General features: G+C 38.1%; 1 protein-coding gene across 1 annotated transcript; it reads left to right on the forward strand.

Annotated features, from left to right (window-relative positions):
- Window positions 1-895: 895 nt before the first annotated feature.
- Window positions 896-10,215, forward strand: LOC127655560 (guanine nucleotide-binding protein-like 1). The gene is made up of 12 exons (XM_052143455.1): window positions 896-1,080; window positions 2,665-2,818; window positions 2,935-3,071; window positions 4,216-4,367; window positions 5,233-5,304; window positions 5,623-5,815; window positions 5,917-6,015; window positions 6,100-6,282; window positions 6,399-6,577; window positions 6,693-6,867; window positions 7,046-7,186; window positions 8,051-10,215. Exons 1-12 carry the CDS (start codon window positions 1,008-1,010, stop codon window positions 8,296-8,298), a joined length of 1,806 nt encoding a protein of 601 aa, XP_051999415.1. The 5' UTR covers window positions 896-1,007; the 3' UTR covers window positions 8,299-10,215.
- The last annotated feature ends 6,085 nt before the right edge of the window (window positions 10,216-16,300 follow it).

The raw sequence follows: 16,300 nt of genomic DNA on the forward strand, positions 1-16,300 counted from the left end.
TTATACTATTTATTATTTATTTATCTTTTTATGTACCATGCACCTTATGCAGAAGCTCCGCAATTTCGTTGTATCTTGTGTACAATGACAATAAAGAATAATAATAATAATAATAATAACAATAATAATAAAGGTATAGTTCACCCAAAAATGGAAGTTCTCTCATAATTTACTCACTTTTTAATGCCATCCCAGATGTGTATGACTTTCTTTCTTCTGCTGACCACAAATGAAGATTTTTAGAAGAATACTTCAGCAATGTAGTGAGATATTCAGTGCAAGTGAATGGTGGCTAAAACTATAAAGGTCCAAAAAGCACATAAAGGCAGCATAAAATTAATACACAAGACTCAATGTGATTAATATACATCTTCAGAAGCGATGCAACAATCACTTTGGGTGGAAAAATATAAATATTTTAATACTTTTTTTTTTTTTACTACAACTTTCAAATGACACTTTCAAAATGTCAAAGTGGAGATTTCAGATGACACTTTCAAATGACACTTTCAAAATGTCAAAGTGGAGATTTATGGTAAAAATGACATAAACTGTGATCTGTTCATATCAATCATATTCAGTATGCAATATTGATCATATTGCTTCAGAAGACATTGATTTAACCACTCGCATCATATGGATTAATTTGATGTTACCTTTATGGGCTTTTTGGACCTTCACATTTCTGGCCACATTCACCTGCATTGTGTGGACCTACAGAGCTGATATATTTTTCTAAAAATCTTTGTTTGTGTTCTGCAGAAGAAAGCCATACATATCTGGGATGTCATGAAGGTGAGTAAAAGATGATAGAATTCTCATTTTTGGGTGAACTATCCCTTTAATAGTGTGAGTTCATAATGGTATCATCCACCCCATCAGTGGGCGGCGTCACCGAAAAGTCCAAGCGAGTGGCGGATAAACTTCACGCATGTCAATACTGAGTGAACAACAGAAGTTACGTCCACGCACATTTCTTTGTTTTTCTTCTTTTAACTCATGCGACGATGCCACGCAAAAAGCCTTTTAGTAACAAGCAGAAAAAGAAGCAGCTCCAGGTGAAACGCGAGAGAAAGCGAGGTGGGTAACTATTGCTGTTAGCTTAGCTCTGTATGTTAGCGCGCGACGAAGCGAACCCGCTCAGAAAAACAAACGTGTCTCGAGACATGTCTCGCGTTATACTTTAGGCGCGTGACACGTTTTATAATTTATATTTTAAATGTACGTGTATATTTTAAACTAAACGTGGTTAGTTTCCCTCTTATGGTTCGTGCATTAATCTATGACGCTGCTGAAAGTACTGCGTTTGCTAAGTTTCTGTGGATGTGTGTAGCCAAATTTGATGACAGTATACACTGCGTACTGTCACCTTTATTTGTGGGTTGCAGACAAGAATAGACACTGAAGTTTACCTCCATCAACAACATAAATGCATCATATTGAGCTTGATGGGGGCTGTGTAAGTCTGCAGCAGACTCTCGTGTAGAGATGGGGAGTCGACTCCAAAAGAGTCGATTCTTCGAATCGGAGTCGAGTCTGATACAGGAATCGATTCTTTCGTTCGACCACGTAACTTCACGAACATGACGTTGTGATTGGCTCAAAATAATGAATGTGCGTTCTTAAGAACCAATCACATCCTCTACAAACACCTGGTAGTTGGTGGGACGCCACCTCAGTTGAGTAAGAGATGCAAAAAGAGAGAGAGAGCGTTTGACAGATTTTAAATCTTTCGGAAGATTGTGTAGTATTACATCAATGCAAGGGACAGTGGTTGGAGAAGTGGATTCTCCCACTTTGTCTAGTTTCAATATGGCAATTAATTTATTTCAGACACAGCTTGTTACTTGTTATTTTTCCTCTTAAAATTGGATATGAGCAGAAACTAGGGAATGTCAGTTATTTAAGGTAAAGTTATGCAATGTCTATAATTATAATAGCAGAAGTTTATAATTCCATGTCACACATTTTAAAAACTTTTAAAAGAAAATAAAAACGAAATTTAGTGTGCGATTTAAGACAAAGCGTCGACTCCAACGGCTGGATTTGGGAATCGGAGTTGATTCCAAAAGACTCGAAATCAAACACCCTTACTGTCGTGTAAACAACTCCTGGCTGGTTGGAATTCAGACACGCGTGTTTTACACCGTTGCAGTTATTTGCTAATGCTCTCAGTAGGATTATGGTGAAAGTTAGAGCTCGTGTTTTGCTTTAGTTAGCGCTTGTATTATGCAAGTGCGCAGACTCAGCGTGAAGTTACGTAACTCCACAACAAAGCTAGCAATAAACGCAACGCAGGCTGTATTAACTGCTGTTCTACTGCAGAACTGTTAGTACTCGAGTCTAGTATACAGTAAACCCATTGGGATTGAAGTGGTAAATGTTCTCATGAAAAAGCATTAAAGTCTTTCTAGAGACCTGTTCTTTTCTGTTATACAAAGATGCTTTAATGAAAAGTCACCAGCCTGCTGTCAATCAGTCTCGCCACTTTACCCCTAGACAATTGTTTTTGCAATATCTTTTTGTTAACTACCTTTTCACAGTAAAGCACATAGTCCTTACATTTTGTCATAATTGTTGTAATGAATACAGTGTGTTAATTTTTGGGGATCATGGATACAATTATGGGATGTTGTTCACTGAAAAGTTTGTGTATGTGTGTAGGAGAAACATGTTCAAGTCCCAATAGCCGTAATGCCAGCGTGGAGAGAGGAACTGGCAGAGACAGACAGTCGGATACATCAGACAGCGAGACGACAGCTATTACTAGGATCAACAATCAGCCTGCCCTCAGAGATGGCAGATATGACCCCAATAGGTGAGGTGGGACAGGTGAAACAGTCAGTTCAGACTTGTCCTATTAATTTAACTTGAGCTATTTTGGCAGCCATGTATCGTCCTGTTTGTGAATCTAATAATGGAATGTTTGTTTAGATTCCATCTGCACTTTGAGAAGGAGAGCAAAGAGGAGGTTGAAAGAAGGAAGAAAATAGCGATGAAGAAAATCCTCAAGCCGGTGGCAGAAAAGGAGCTAGAGATGGATATAAACCAGCTATACCCAGAAGAGAAAGGTATTTATATGCCAGAAGAATTTAAACTGAAGGGAAGGCATGTATTGTAGCTGTACACTGTAGAACTCTTACTATTATGTCAACTTTGATTTCAAGGGGAATTTTTTTTTATACAAGTCCGAGCAACTAACACCAAATTTCACCTTCGTTTTAAAGAATAAGATGTTGCATCATCTGTGTCAAACAAATTTGAAAGTACTGTGCATATTTTGACTACTTTCAAATAGATAAGTCAACAGACTTGTTAAAAATGATGTGTCTACCTGCATCTTTTTGCTGTAAATGGAAAAAAAAAAAAAAAAAAGATGGGAAGGTTGGGAACCCCAAAAGTTGCATCAGATCAAAGTCAGTCTAACGCCCGTTTCACACATACTCCATTTGCAGTGCGTATGCGTTGTGTATTTTTTTCTGTACCCATGTTAACAGGTTAGAGCTTTTACACTGCACGCGGATGCAGTCCATCGATCCGTTCCAGTTGTGTTGCGTATACAGCAGTGCAGCGATGGTTTACGGACCGAGTCTATTTTTGCTGTTGCACCGCACTGAATTAAAGTGACAGCGCATTGTTCACATTAAAATAGACATAGATTGTCAAGAAGCTGTAATAATTTCATCATATACGCATAATTACAGTTAATGTGTTCTACAGTTACTAAATTACAGGGTCAAGAAAAACAAAGTATGATTATAGTCCCAAAAGTTGCAAAATGCCATCCTATATGATTTTTTTTACCCTAAAAAAAGACAGTGAACCCAAATGTGTCTCATTCTTCTCCTTATTAGCAACAGATATAGCGCGATAGCTTTTCTTCTGTCAACAACTCGAACTACATGTAAAACAAAGAGTCACATTGATTAAAATGAATTTTCATACTGTTTCAATGTCTTAAACAATGTCAAAGTTAACGTTTGGATTTAAAATCAAAATTCCTTACACATTTTTGATTTTGTGGCACACAGAAACTGCGGATCAGTAGCACACCGCAAACGCACTGCACACGGAGTATGTGTGAAATGGGCGTAAGACAGATTTTCTTGTGTTCACCGGTATGAGGACATGGATTTATCGTAACTTTTTCTTGAAGAATATTATGCCATGTCATTCTGTCCTACTTTATTTCATTTTAATTTTGTCTAATCATAGGCCTGAATTTCCCTCGGCGACCCTCATGGCATTACGGTATGCGGAGAGAGGAGCTACTGCAGAAAGAAGAGAAGTCATTTCGGGAGTATCTGGAAGCTCTTCACTCTAAGAATCCCCCTGGTACCCTCAGTCATTTTGAGCACAATCTTGAGGTGAGACAAATTCCATTATAGAAGGCAGAACTGAAGTACTTTGAGAAATAGTCATCTTCATCAGCAATCAGAATGAGATTGCAATATTATGTAATGCAATAGTTTTTAATGAGTGTGAGCGTCTGTTTGGCCAGATAACCCCAGGGAGCAAACCGTGTTAATTTTTTTCCAATTAAAATTAGGCTTTTGTGATTCCTGTTTGTTTTTACCAGCTCTCAGATGAGAGAGGCACCACTAAACTGCACAGATAATTCTCAGAGTGAGACAAACAACCTTTTTTGTTTGTTTTAAGTTTTCAACTTAAAAGTTTTTAGCTGAACAGTTGTTGAGCAAGAAGTGGATCTCAGTTAAACAGGTTCCAGTTACAGAAACATATTTTTGTATTAATATGTTGCAAAGAGAGCTCCATAAAATGCCTCAGCCAGAAAAACCTTCTCAATCCCAATCCATTGTTGCGCATAATGGTGTTTTAAGCGATTTTAGCCATTCTGGAACTTCCACGAGACTGAGCCATGAATTGAACATGCCCCCTTTTTCCAAAAAGCCCGGCCGAAGATAACATTTAGAACGTCACCTTTTCACGGTTGTCTTGTAACACAACAGTAGCAAAATAGCACCCTCGGCTGACAACTGTTATGAAATTAAAGATTAATTAAACCTGAATGATCTGCTTCAACTACTACACTATGAAAACTTGCAAAATGATTGAGAGACAGAAAGCACATCAAAGTCTTCTGATTGGCTGCCCATGGGGTAATTTCTTAAATTGTGATTCAGAAAAACAATTGAACTCCATTAAATGACAATGTGTATTATCTTTTGGTTTTGATTTTGGTCTCTCTCTCTCTCTCTCTCTCTCTCTCAGACATGGAGGCAGCTGTGGAGGGTAATAGAGATGTCTGATATCATTCTGCTCATAGTGGACATCAGACACCCAGTGAGTGTGTGACTGTAACATCTGTTGAAACTTTTAGTTGTTTTCAAAACATCATCAAAATTGCATACTCTAAATGTGAGAAGTCTCAAATGAATGAAAAATTGCTTAAATTACCACTAGGTGGGGCCAGAGATTGTATTAAGTATAATACCAGACAATTACATGCCTGCATTACATTATATTGTTTGAGGGAAAAAAAAAAGGAGTTCGGTTTAGAGTTCACTTGTTTGAGGAGTTGTATAGATGCATTATTAATGATGTACAACAAGGCTTCACTGCCATTCAATACATGCAGAAAATCTGTCTTTCTGTCTGTAGGTGCTGCAGTTCCCTCCTGCTCTGTATCACTACTTCACTGATGAATTAAAGAAGCACATCATCCTGGTACTCAATAAGGTTGACTTGTGCCCAGCACCACTGGTTTTGGCATGGAAACACTACCTAACCAAACAGTTTCCCCACCTGCACTGTGTCTGCTTCACCTCGCACCCAGGACAAACCTACAGCACCGGTGAGAGTGTCTCTTCATTCTCAGTGCTTAAATATGATGTAATTAAAGAAAATATTATGGATGTTTCCCTAATTCCTGCTCTGCTTATGCTCTCTCTGCAGTTCTACAAAAGAGGAGGATGAGGAAGAAGGCAGGAAATAACCAGGCAGGAGGACCAATCCACATCATGAGAGCGTGTCAGGAAATCACAGCAGGAAAAGGTAAGACACAACAAAGTATTACATCACAATAAATTAGCATTATACACTGGAATACTGGAGTGACTGTGATGATTTTGTTTTCAGTGGATTTGAGTAGCTGGGAGAATAAGATCCAAAGGGATGCTGTTGCCATGGGAGCAGAGGGGGATTTGACCGATGATGGTTTGGAATCTGTGTTGGTGGAGCATCATAGTGATGTTGCCATGGAAATGAACAGCCCCACGCAAGAACTTTATAAAGATGGGGTAGTAACGTTAGGCTGTCTAGGTAAAACATCTAGATTAAGTTTAGTTGTTCTACATCAATGCCAGTTGCATGTTTTGTCAGCATATGTTCAGGTCTTGAATGAAGTATCTCAACCTTAATGTTTGCACTTTTTACAGGTTTTCCTAATGTAGGCAAATCTTCAGTGCTGAATAGTCTGGTTGGCAGGAAGGTTGTGAGTGTGTCTCGGACACCTGGCCACACAAAATATTTCCAAACATACTACCTCACTCCCACTGTTAAACTGTGTGATTGTCCTGGGCTTGTCTTGCCCTCCCTTGTGGACAAGCAACTACAGGTAAAAAGTAAAAATATTACATATATGTATACTAAAGGAGTGATGAACGATACCACTTTATTTATGAAAGTTAAATAAACCGTGTGTGTGTTTATTTGTGCATCTGCTTAATCAGATCCTGGCTGGTATATATCCAGTGTCCCAGCTGCAGGAGCCTTACAGTTCAGTAGGGTACCTGTGTGAACGGACCAACTTCCTCTCTGTTTTAAAGCTGAAACATCCTGACCAGAGCCCAGGAACACCGCATGACCCCAACACACTGGACTGGACTGCATGGGATGTGTGTGAAGGTTTGTGCTGTTCTGATGTGTGATATTTGTACATACTGGTCTAACTGTTCTGATGTGGCACTATTCTTTTCAGATTTACAGTTTGACTGAAGAGAGGAGCTCAGAGAATTTAAATGATGTTGTTTTGAGTGTTTGTTATGATTCACATGCTCAAAAGTGTAATTTTTTATTTATTCAGCCTGGGCTGAGAGGAGAGGGTATAAGACCGCCAAGGCAGCCCGTAACGATGTCTATCGAGCGGCCAACAGTCTCCTGCGGTTAGCCATCGATGGACGACTGTGTTTATGTCTGCAGCCACCTGGATACTCTCAGAACAAAGGTCAGTGGTCAAATCGCTACAGATATGTTCTGGTCATCTTACAAGTCTGAGTCCATATTGAAAAATGGGATTCAAAATTGTATTTAAACTTGAAAATAAACAGTTATTGGATTTTGAAACATTTTAAAGAAAGCAAATTTGTGACCAGTTATGTTAATGAACTGCCAGATATCCTTGCTTTATTTAAAGCACACAAGATGCTGTTTTGAACATTCTCTAATGCCTGTGTAGCTCAGTGAGTATTGGCACTGACTACCACCCATTGAGTCACGAGTTCAAATCCAGGGTGTGCTGAGTGACTCTAGACAGGTTTCCTAAGCAACCAAATTGGCCCGGTTGCTTGGGAGGGTATAGTCACATGGGGTAACCCCCTTGTGGTCGCGATTAGTGGTTCTCGCTCTCAATTGGGTGTGTGGATCCTGGAGAATAGCATGAGCTTCCACATGCTGTGAGTCTCCGCGGTGTCATGCACAGCGAGCCATGTGATAAAATGCGCAAATTGACTATCACAGACTTGTCCTCCGCCACCCAGATTGAGGTGAGGAAAGGCGCCACCATGAGGAACTAGTAAGCAGTGGGAATTGGGCATGCCAAATTGGGAAGAAAAAGGGGGATTAATAAAAATAATAATAATCATGCTGGGATAAAATGGATTTCATGCTAGCTCGAGTGTATGCTGTTACTAAAGGGGGACATAGCAAAAAGTGAGAAATACATTTTCAATTTCTCACACTTTGTATTATAATAATAATTTGTAAATTAAAACGATTAAATTAGAAGTGTACAAAATAGTCTGAGACATTTGAATGGCACTTTATTTGGACACGTAAAAGATTTGAGGTATAATTACACTTACCTCTCCAGATGAATGGGAGTCACACTCAGACCTGGCTGAGATCATCGCTCTACAAGGAAGAAAGGAAGAAGAGGAGTGTGGTGAGAAAGAAGACGAGGAGGGTGAATCCAGCTCAGAGCTGGAGGAGGAGCATGATCGAGATGCAGATGATGATGAGGACGCTGATGGAGATGATGAAGATGATAATGTGAAAGCTGACAGGAAGGGCCTCACTCTCAACATGTTCTGTGTGCTAGGAGAGAACGAATGTCAGTGAGGATGAGTTCTGTCATTCCGTTCTCACACATTCCTGTTGTAATTATCAATCAGAATCTCCATTTATCACTGATCAGTTCTGTCATTTCTCTTCAATCTGCAATGTGTCAATCAAGTGACTGGATAAAGTTTTGAATATAAGCAAGTTTATTTCTCGATTGACACTCGTGCACTTATACAGCCCTTATAAACAACACATTCCCCTTCTTTGCATAATAATGCAGGTTTTAAAGCAGTTTTGTTTTTGCAACATCTCTGTTTCCCTTATTATCAACAGAACATTATTATTAGAAATCTTTGAAAACATTTTTCCTCTCCTGGATGCACCCTGCTTTTCTGAGAGCGCAGAGGGAATGTCTGTGCAACCAGTGATTGTACAATCAGTGTAACGAAGCATTGAAACAATACAATCACTTATTTATTATTAATCTGATTTATTATAAACTAACAACAGTGATGCCAAAGGTCAGGTAAGCTCAACTGGTATAGGACCAGTTTGATCTCTGACTGTGAGTTGAATTGAGAAGACATTGCCAGAGTTGCCCATTTGTGAATGTATTTAATGCTTTATCTCAGTATTGCAAAACTCTGCATACTGGACAGAACCAGCTGTGTAAGGCTGATCACTGAATGGAGTAAAACAGCCAGAAACAAAAAGTTATGAACACTCAAAGCACTTTTTAAGAAAGAGTCAACCAGCACTCTTTTACTATTGAATACTGTAGTTTCTGACCAGTTAGCAGAAACGGTGTCCCCTCAAAGTATTTGGACACTGAAGTCATGCTTAAAAATGTCTGAATGTCATTGCCTTAGATACAAAATATCAAACTACGCTTTTCTTGGAACTAAAATAAAATTTCTAAGCCATTTCTGCAATGACTTTAAAGCAACTGGTGTCAATGTGATTTCAGTGAACGTATGAAGTCAGATTGTTCAAATAAGTTGTCTTAATTTTGAGCAAAATATTGCTTTTTAATTTGAAATATAACAAACTTATTTTGGCTTGAAAAGGGTTTATGCTATACTTTAAAATGTTAGACACTTTGTTTTATGTTTTGTTATATAATACAATGACATTCACATATTGTAAAGTATGGCCAAATACATTTAGCAGCTGCTGTATACTTTTATTATCTAGATAATTAAGTGAGGTTGCAATGGGAGTGAATTTTTGCCACAAAATGTTCTAGACTATGCAGAATTTAATGAGATATAAGAAAGCCTGATATATTGTTCTAGTTTTGAAAAAGATGAGATTGTAGAACAACTTATACATGCACACCAACACGTGTCATTCTTTCGTGAGAAGCCGAAGCTGAGAGTGGTATTGCAGAACGAGTTTGACTATAGTTTGTGCACTTTTACTATAGGACTCAGGTAATGGGGATGATATGCGCAGAAATGTCGATACAAGGCTGCTGGTGTTCTGCTTTTCAGCCTCTAGTGCTCTTGCTGAGGGATTTCATGTGGGGTGTGTTTTTGTTTGTGTGGGTGTAATAGTGTGTGAATCACTATTCTTTCTTTATTGAGAAGTTATATAACTTGAAAGACCCCTCTGCAATAAAAATGAGCCCTGATGATGCTATTCGCCTGACTCGTTGCTGTAATAACTTTTGCACGAGGACACAGTTATCAAAAAGCTTTACATAGTGCAATGTAAATGTAACTAAATGTATAATGCAGGCAAAAATGTATATTTGGTAATGTTTGCATAATATAAATTAACATCTAAGAGAGTCGTTGAGCAGAGTATTAATCAATCGTTTGGAAAGACTTTGGAAGAAGTTTGAGCTAAAGGCTTTTGGGTCAATGACATGTTCATTTTTTTTTTGTTCCGGATCTATTTGTTTGACATTTCTTTTTAAATTAATAATGTACACACGTGTATTCAGGGTGTAATTAAAGTAATTTAACACCTTTTATTTGATGATTACACCACTTGACATGTTTAAAGTCATTAAATCAATTTTTGAGGAAAATGTTTTTCATTGAAACCAACATGAACACAAATATTACATATATGCAAAAAGGTTTATTATTTTGATCATCTCAGGTAACTTTATTTGTCAATGAGCATTACGTTTAAATTAACCTACGTACAAATTCTTTACAATTTTTTTTTTTTTAATGGATGAGTTTGACCAACAAGTGCCAGTACATATGAGAACTCCTGTTAAGACTCAAGTACATGCCTTCCCAAAAGTTTTCAAATCCTTTCCATCCATTTTCAATGGCATTCCTCACGAAGTTGAGATTTAAAGAATGCCAGGAGTGTAAAAAGCTGATATCAAGGCAAATTCTAAGAATAGAAAATGTAAGACTTTTTCTGGAGACTGTTTCCGTTTCCACATTTCCGTTTGTGTTATTTCATAGTTTTTATGACTCAGTTTCATTATTGTAAAAATTGGACAATGGTCTTCCTAAACTAACTGGTACTGTAAATTAAATTTACATTAACATGTAAAATAAGACTTGACTGTCGCTGGCCAAATGACTTCTGAGATGAAAATCAAGTCCAACAGCACTTCATTAGGTTAGCTTAAAACACTGCAGCATTATCCTATTTGATTATTCAGCCACAACCAAAAACAAGTCAAGTACTAACATGTGGATTACATTAGAATTCATTTCCAATTAGACTGGGAAAACTATTGAAGCGGGCTTGTGGTTTCGGGTGTTACTTGGAGAGAAACAACCAACACAAATTAATATTCCCCTATTCAAAACAGATAAACATAACTCACTAATTTCCTGGAGTTTGTGTAAAACTATTACACCCGCTAACTCCACGCTCTCATATTATTCTACTCTCATATTTCACTCAAGCGTGACCTCATAAATTATCCAAATTAAATTCTGTGGTCTTTAACAGGAGTCATTGGTCATGCTTGTGCTGTCCATATGTGTTGCATTAGTGTAGAGCAACCTTCCTTTCACGTGATGTGCACAACGATCCTGCAACACCCTAATCAACAAACAGTGAATTAATTACTCCTAATGAACCCATCTGTTTTTATACAAAGTCATTAATCAAGTGTCTTCCATTATCTTTGTTTCCAACAAAGTCTGAGTTCTTATCAATGTGAGTCACTGTGACAGTTAACACACCACAGGTCACGTTGAAGTTAATCGGAGACCAGACACACATCTCTATTCTGCTTGATTGTAAGCAACAGTCACATTTGCATGTGTGGAAATCTGGTGATTCTGGCAGACATTGAGAGCTGTACCATTCATGCAACCTAAAGACAACATGTATTGACTTATTATACTGACAAACACTTGATCTTCTCTTAATTACATGAAGGGATAACTTGCCCAGATAGGGCTTCTGATTGATTGCATATCACTCACAGTAAAATGCCACTTCACTAGTTCACCGGATCATATAGTCCTGGTGTACATTATGGTAAACGGTAAAGAGATATTTCTGTCATCATTTACTCACCCCTGTGTCTTTCCAATCCCATATGACTTTCATCTATGGAACAAAAGAGCAGATGTTTGGCAGAAGAACAGTCTAAATGCATTGAAATTGAATGGTGACTGAGGCTGTCAGTCTTTAACATTCTGCCAAACATATCCTTTTGTGTTCCACATTTGGGTGATGAGTAAATGATGACAGAATTTTCATCTTTGGGTTAACTGTACCTTTAATCTTCATTGCAAAGATGTGAAAGTATGGACTAGTTTGCTTCCATATTTGGAGGAATTGCAGAGCGGGTATTTTGTCATCTTGACCTTACAGACTCTGAATCACCTTCCACTGGAATGCAGAAGGAACGTTGGTGTTAACACTGGTACTGAAGATCTGAGGAATGCCACCAGTCTTTCAGCTCCATAATATTTATGATTTCATTGATCTTTCAGAGTATGAATTTTTGTTTTTATTGATATTTACCGCTGAGATGACCATGCAAAACTACACTAACAAAAATTTTGTCAGAGAACTTCAATATGTGCTTTATGTGGTAACATCAATTAACTGGTTATATTCGAGTGAATACATGTGATTTTATTACTAAATTGCAAAATAAAATTATAATATTATATCATATATCATATCTTTTTTTGGGTGAAATTATTTATTTTGAGTTTATATTTGGATCAAAGTTGATCCTAAATTCATTTCAGGAAGCTCAAAGCTGCAGGAATAAGTGTGCACGCGCACACACACACACACACACACACACACACACCAGTTTAATTTATGAGCAGGCAGTTGTCTCTCAGTCTGCTTCCATGCTGAGTGCTAGGGATGACAGCAGAGTGTATTAGGTGTCCTGTCTTCTGTCCGAATCTAATCTGTTTTCAGTACGGCAAGTCAGGGAGCCCAAACTATTCTGGCACATAGTAGGACAGACGTAACATAATAACTTTAGACAGCATTGCCTTATATCCCATCACTGGAGCTATAGATTTCATTACAGCAGGCCTTTGGTTATGTGTAGGACCTTAAGAGGCTTTTACAGGATAAAAAACATGTAAAACATGTGTTCTGAGGAATTGAATTGTTCTTTCATATTTCTGTGTGTGTGTGTGTGTGTGTGTGTGTGTGTGTACATGTTTAGCTATACTTGTTAGGACCAAATGTTTACACATACTATGCATCCAAATATGCCTACTACCCTAATAAATAGTATGATAAAAGTATGTCAATTAAGGTGAATGTCTGATGAAAATATGACATCCACCAAAATGTTGAAGTGTGCATCATGGGACAATGCTATAAGTTCCTGTATGAAGTATGTTTAGGAATGTATTCACACTACTCACCTGCATACCTAAATGTACTTAACAATGATAAAAGTATGTTATTTTATGGCCGTTAAGTAAATTTGTCATTTAATGCAGTACATACTCAAAATTTGGATGCAGCAATATGGACGCAGCTATAGACTCAAACAAACATATTGATATGATCATGGTGATTAATACAAACACTGAGTGAGCACTTTATAAGGAACACTATGGTGTTAATAAAGTGCCCGACATGGCCTTCTGCTGCTGTAGCTCATCCGCCTCAATGTTTGACAGTGGGTTGGGTGGTTTACTAGGAAATTGTTTTAGGTTACAAACTGGTAATTACAAGGGTATTATGCTATAAATGTGGTTTATGGGGGTATTTCTAGTTTCCCCATAATTCAAATTGCTTAAAAAACATACTAAACTATGTTTTTTTGTAAATGTAAAAATGCAGAAAGTTTTTTGTGAGGGTTAGGTTTAGGAGATAACATCTATAGTTCATACTGTATAAAAATCATTATGTTTATGGAGAGTCCTCATAAGGATAGCCACACCAACGTGTGTGTGTTTGTGTGGGTGGGTGGATGGGGGATGTGTGTGTGTGTGTGTGTGTGTGTGTGTGTGTGTGTGTGTGTGTGTGTGTGTGTGTGTGTGTGTGTGTGTGGGCACACTTGCATATGTGCTTTGGGTGGTGTGACTCTTTGCGTCTCACCGTGTTTGTTGGAGTCTATGTGTCAATAGATATTTTTAGACTGGGCTCTCACTGCATTGCAATGGCACTCATTCCCAAAATCTCAGCAACCCCCCACTCCACACTCACTCTCACTGTGGAGCCAGATAGACCAGAGAGATGGGGAGAGAGCGAGCAGGACATTTACACTATCATACTGACAGTCTCTGCAGAATTAGAACCTCACTGCTCTGTATCCATGGAGATAGTTTGAAATAGGACAACAATGGGTTGTTGAAATTTACCTACCTGATCGTCATGCCCTGACTGAACCACTTATTACCGGCAGGCACTACATTGTTAACCACTCATAGACTCCAGGCAGAGACAGAGAATAACAGTAATTTGCAGAGAATAACATTCTGTCTGATGTGGAGAGGGAGGGAGGGAGAAAGAGAGATGGAGACAGACAGATTGAAAGGGAGAACCCATAATTATAAAAGACAATAAGATTTTAAAAAGGGGAACTAATTAATTAGACCACAGACTTACCAAAATCACAGTTGCTGGCATGGCACATATAAAAGACAAACATGTTTATCCACAGACCCAAAATAATGAGAGAAGCGGTGGAAGATGAGAAAGTGAAGTGGAACTTAAAAGGAAAGTTCATCCAACAATGTAAATTCTGACATGATATACTCAACTTAATGTTGTTCCAAAACCTGTATGACATTTCAACCTCTATGGAACACAAAAGAAGATGTTAGGCACGCTTAATAAATGTTAACTTGGCATTTTTTTTAATGTTTTTTTTAGGCAATAAAAATGAATGGTGAATGAGGCTAACAACCTGGCTGGCATGAAGAAATAAAGTCATACTGGCCCATGAGAGGTAAATGGTGACATAATTTTCAATTTAGGTGAACTGTCCCTTTAAACTTGTGCTTATTGACAGCCTGAACTCCAGAAACAGTTGAAAAGGAGGCCCAAATACGACATCTCATTCTCTCTCCCTTCAGTGTGTCCTCACCTTCCTCTTTCCATTTAGAGAGAATCAGACACCCGAAGACTTGTGCAGAGATGTGGGATTGGAGCGAGCAGACTGATTGAGGAGTGTGTGGGTGGAACATTAAATCCCCTACCGAGTCTTTATGAAGCATATAATGTGAGTGGTCAACCAGAGCACAAACATCTAGACACGTGACACAAACTCACAGACAGACAGAGACAGACACAAACACAATTATCGTCTACTAAATAATACCAGCGGTCACATTCACATATGTGTTGTATTCAGCCACAGAGAATTTCCTTAAAGGGGTCATGACATGGGTTTTTTTATAGTATTATTATGTTCCCTTAGGTGCAATTATAGTATAAATATATTTTTTTTTTAAGAAAAACCTTTAAAATCTAGTGATTTATGACCTTTTCCCACCCTGTTTCTCATCCATTTAAGACTTCAGTGTTAACGCCCACTGTTATGATTGGCTAACGTCAGTGCCTATGTATCAATTATTGACGCCCCCAGCCAGAACAATATGCAAGTAAACTAAGTAAAAACACTGTGATTATTCATAATGAATGAAATTGCGCTTTAAAAAGTAGTTTAAAGTTTAAAATAGATTACTTACAGTTTGCGTCGTCGTTGTTCCCAGAATAGTCGGCACAGACTTATCTTTGAGCAACAGTTTTCTGGCAAAGCCAGCATCATATTGAGATTTGTTCTCAAAACAGTCATCCTTAAAATGTACAGAACAAACGCTTAAGTTAACACTGCCGTGACTGGGACGTCCGCAAAAATAAACTGCATCCATTTTTCCCTGACGTCTGGATCTTTCGGCAGCTTATACAGAGGTTTTGTTTGACCACAGCCAGGAACAGCACATCTGTGTGGCATCGTAATTTTCCTGTGCACAAGTAGTCTCTGTCAGAGCTCGCTGTCCATCGACTGAACACTTGTGAGGCGCACGGCGATACTGAAATGAGCGTAGTTGTCTTGCGCTTAAAGCGTAGTTATCTTGTGCTGGAGGCGGTCATATGCAAACGCTGGTACGTCACTTCTAACCGTCACGTCACTTCTAACCATGAATCCAGAACGAGCTGTATTTTGAGCTTGATTAAATAAATGATTCGTTTAGAATGGGGAGGACGTCTTAAAATATTAAACTTGCAGGACGTTTTAATGATACAAAGACCTCTTATATACCAAAAGATCAAGGCAAATTTGGTTTCTCATGTCATGACCCCTTTAAAAAGAGCTCACAACTATTTAGAAACATCAGAATTCAAAAATATATTCCTTTCCTGTTCTTCTCTTTTGTTGTTATTTTTCTTCTCGCACCCACACATAAATTAACACTACAATATATATACATATAGTGGTCACACGTTATATTATATACAGTATATACAGTATGTACTGTATAGATAGATAGATGGAGTACACACTCACTTATTAGAAACACTATGGTCCTAATAATGTGCCCGACGTGGTCTTCTGCTGTTGTAGTCTATTAGCCTCAAGGTTCAATTTGTTGTGCATGCTATTCTTCTCACTCCAATTGTACAGAGTGATTATCTG

This window comes from Xyrauchen texanus, chromosome 15 (genome assembly GCF_025860055.1).
Source record: "Xyrauchen texanus isolate HMW12.3.18 chromosome 15, RBS_HiC_50CHRs, whole genome shotgun sequence".
Taxonomy (NCBI): Eukaryota; Metazoa; Chordata; class Actinopteri; order Cypriniformes; family Catostomidae; genus Xyrauchen; species Xyrauchen texanus.

Coding starts and splice junctions, on each gene's coding strand:
- LOC127655560 (XM_052143455.1), top strand. CDS start 1,008: ATGCCACGCAAAAAGCCTTTTAGTAACAAGCAGAAAAAGAAGCAGCTC. Junction 6,283..6,398: donor AGTAACGTTAGGCTGTCTAG/GTAAAACATCTA, acceptor CACTTTTTACAG/GTTTTCCTAATGTAGGCAAA. Junction 7,187..8,050: donor TGGATACTCTCAGAACAAAG/GTCAGTGGTCAA, acceptor TTACCTCTCCAG/ATGAATGGGAGTCACACTCA.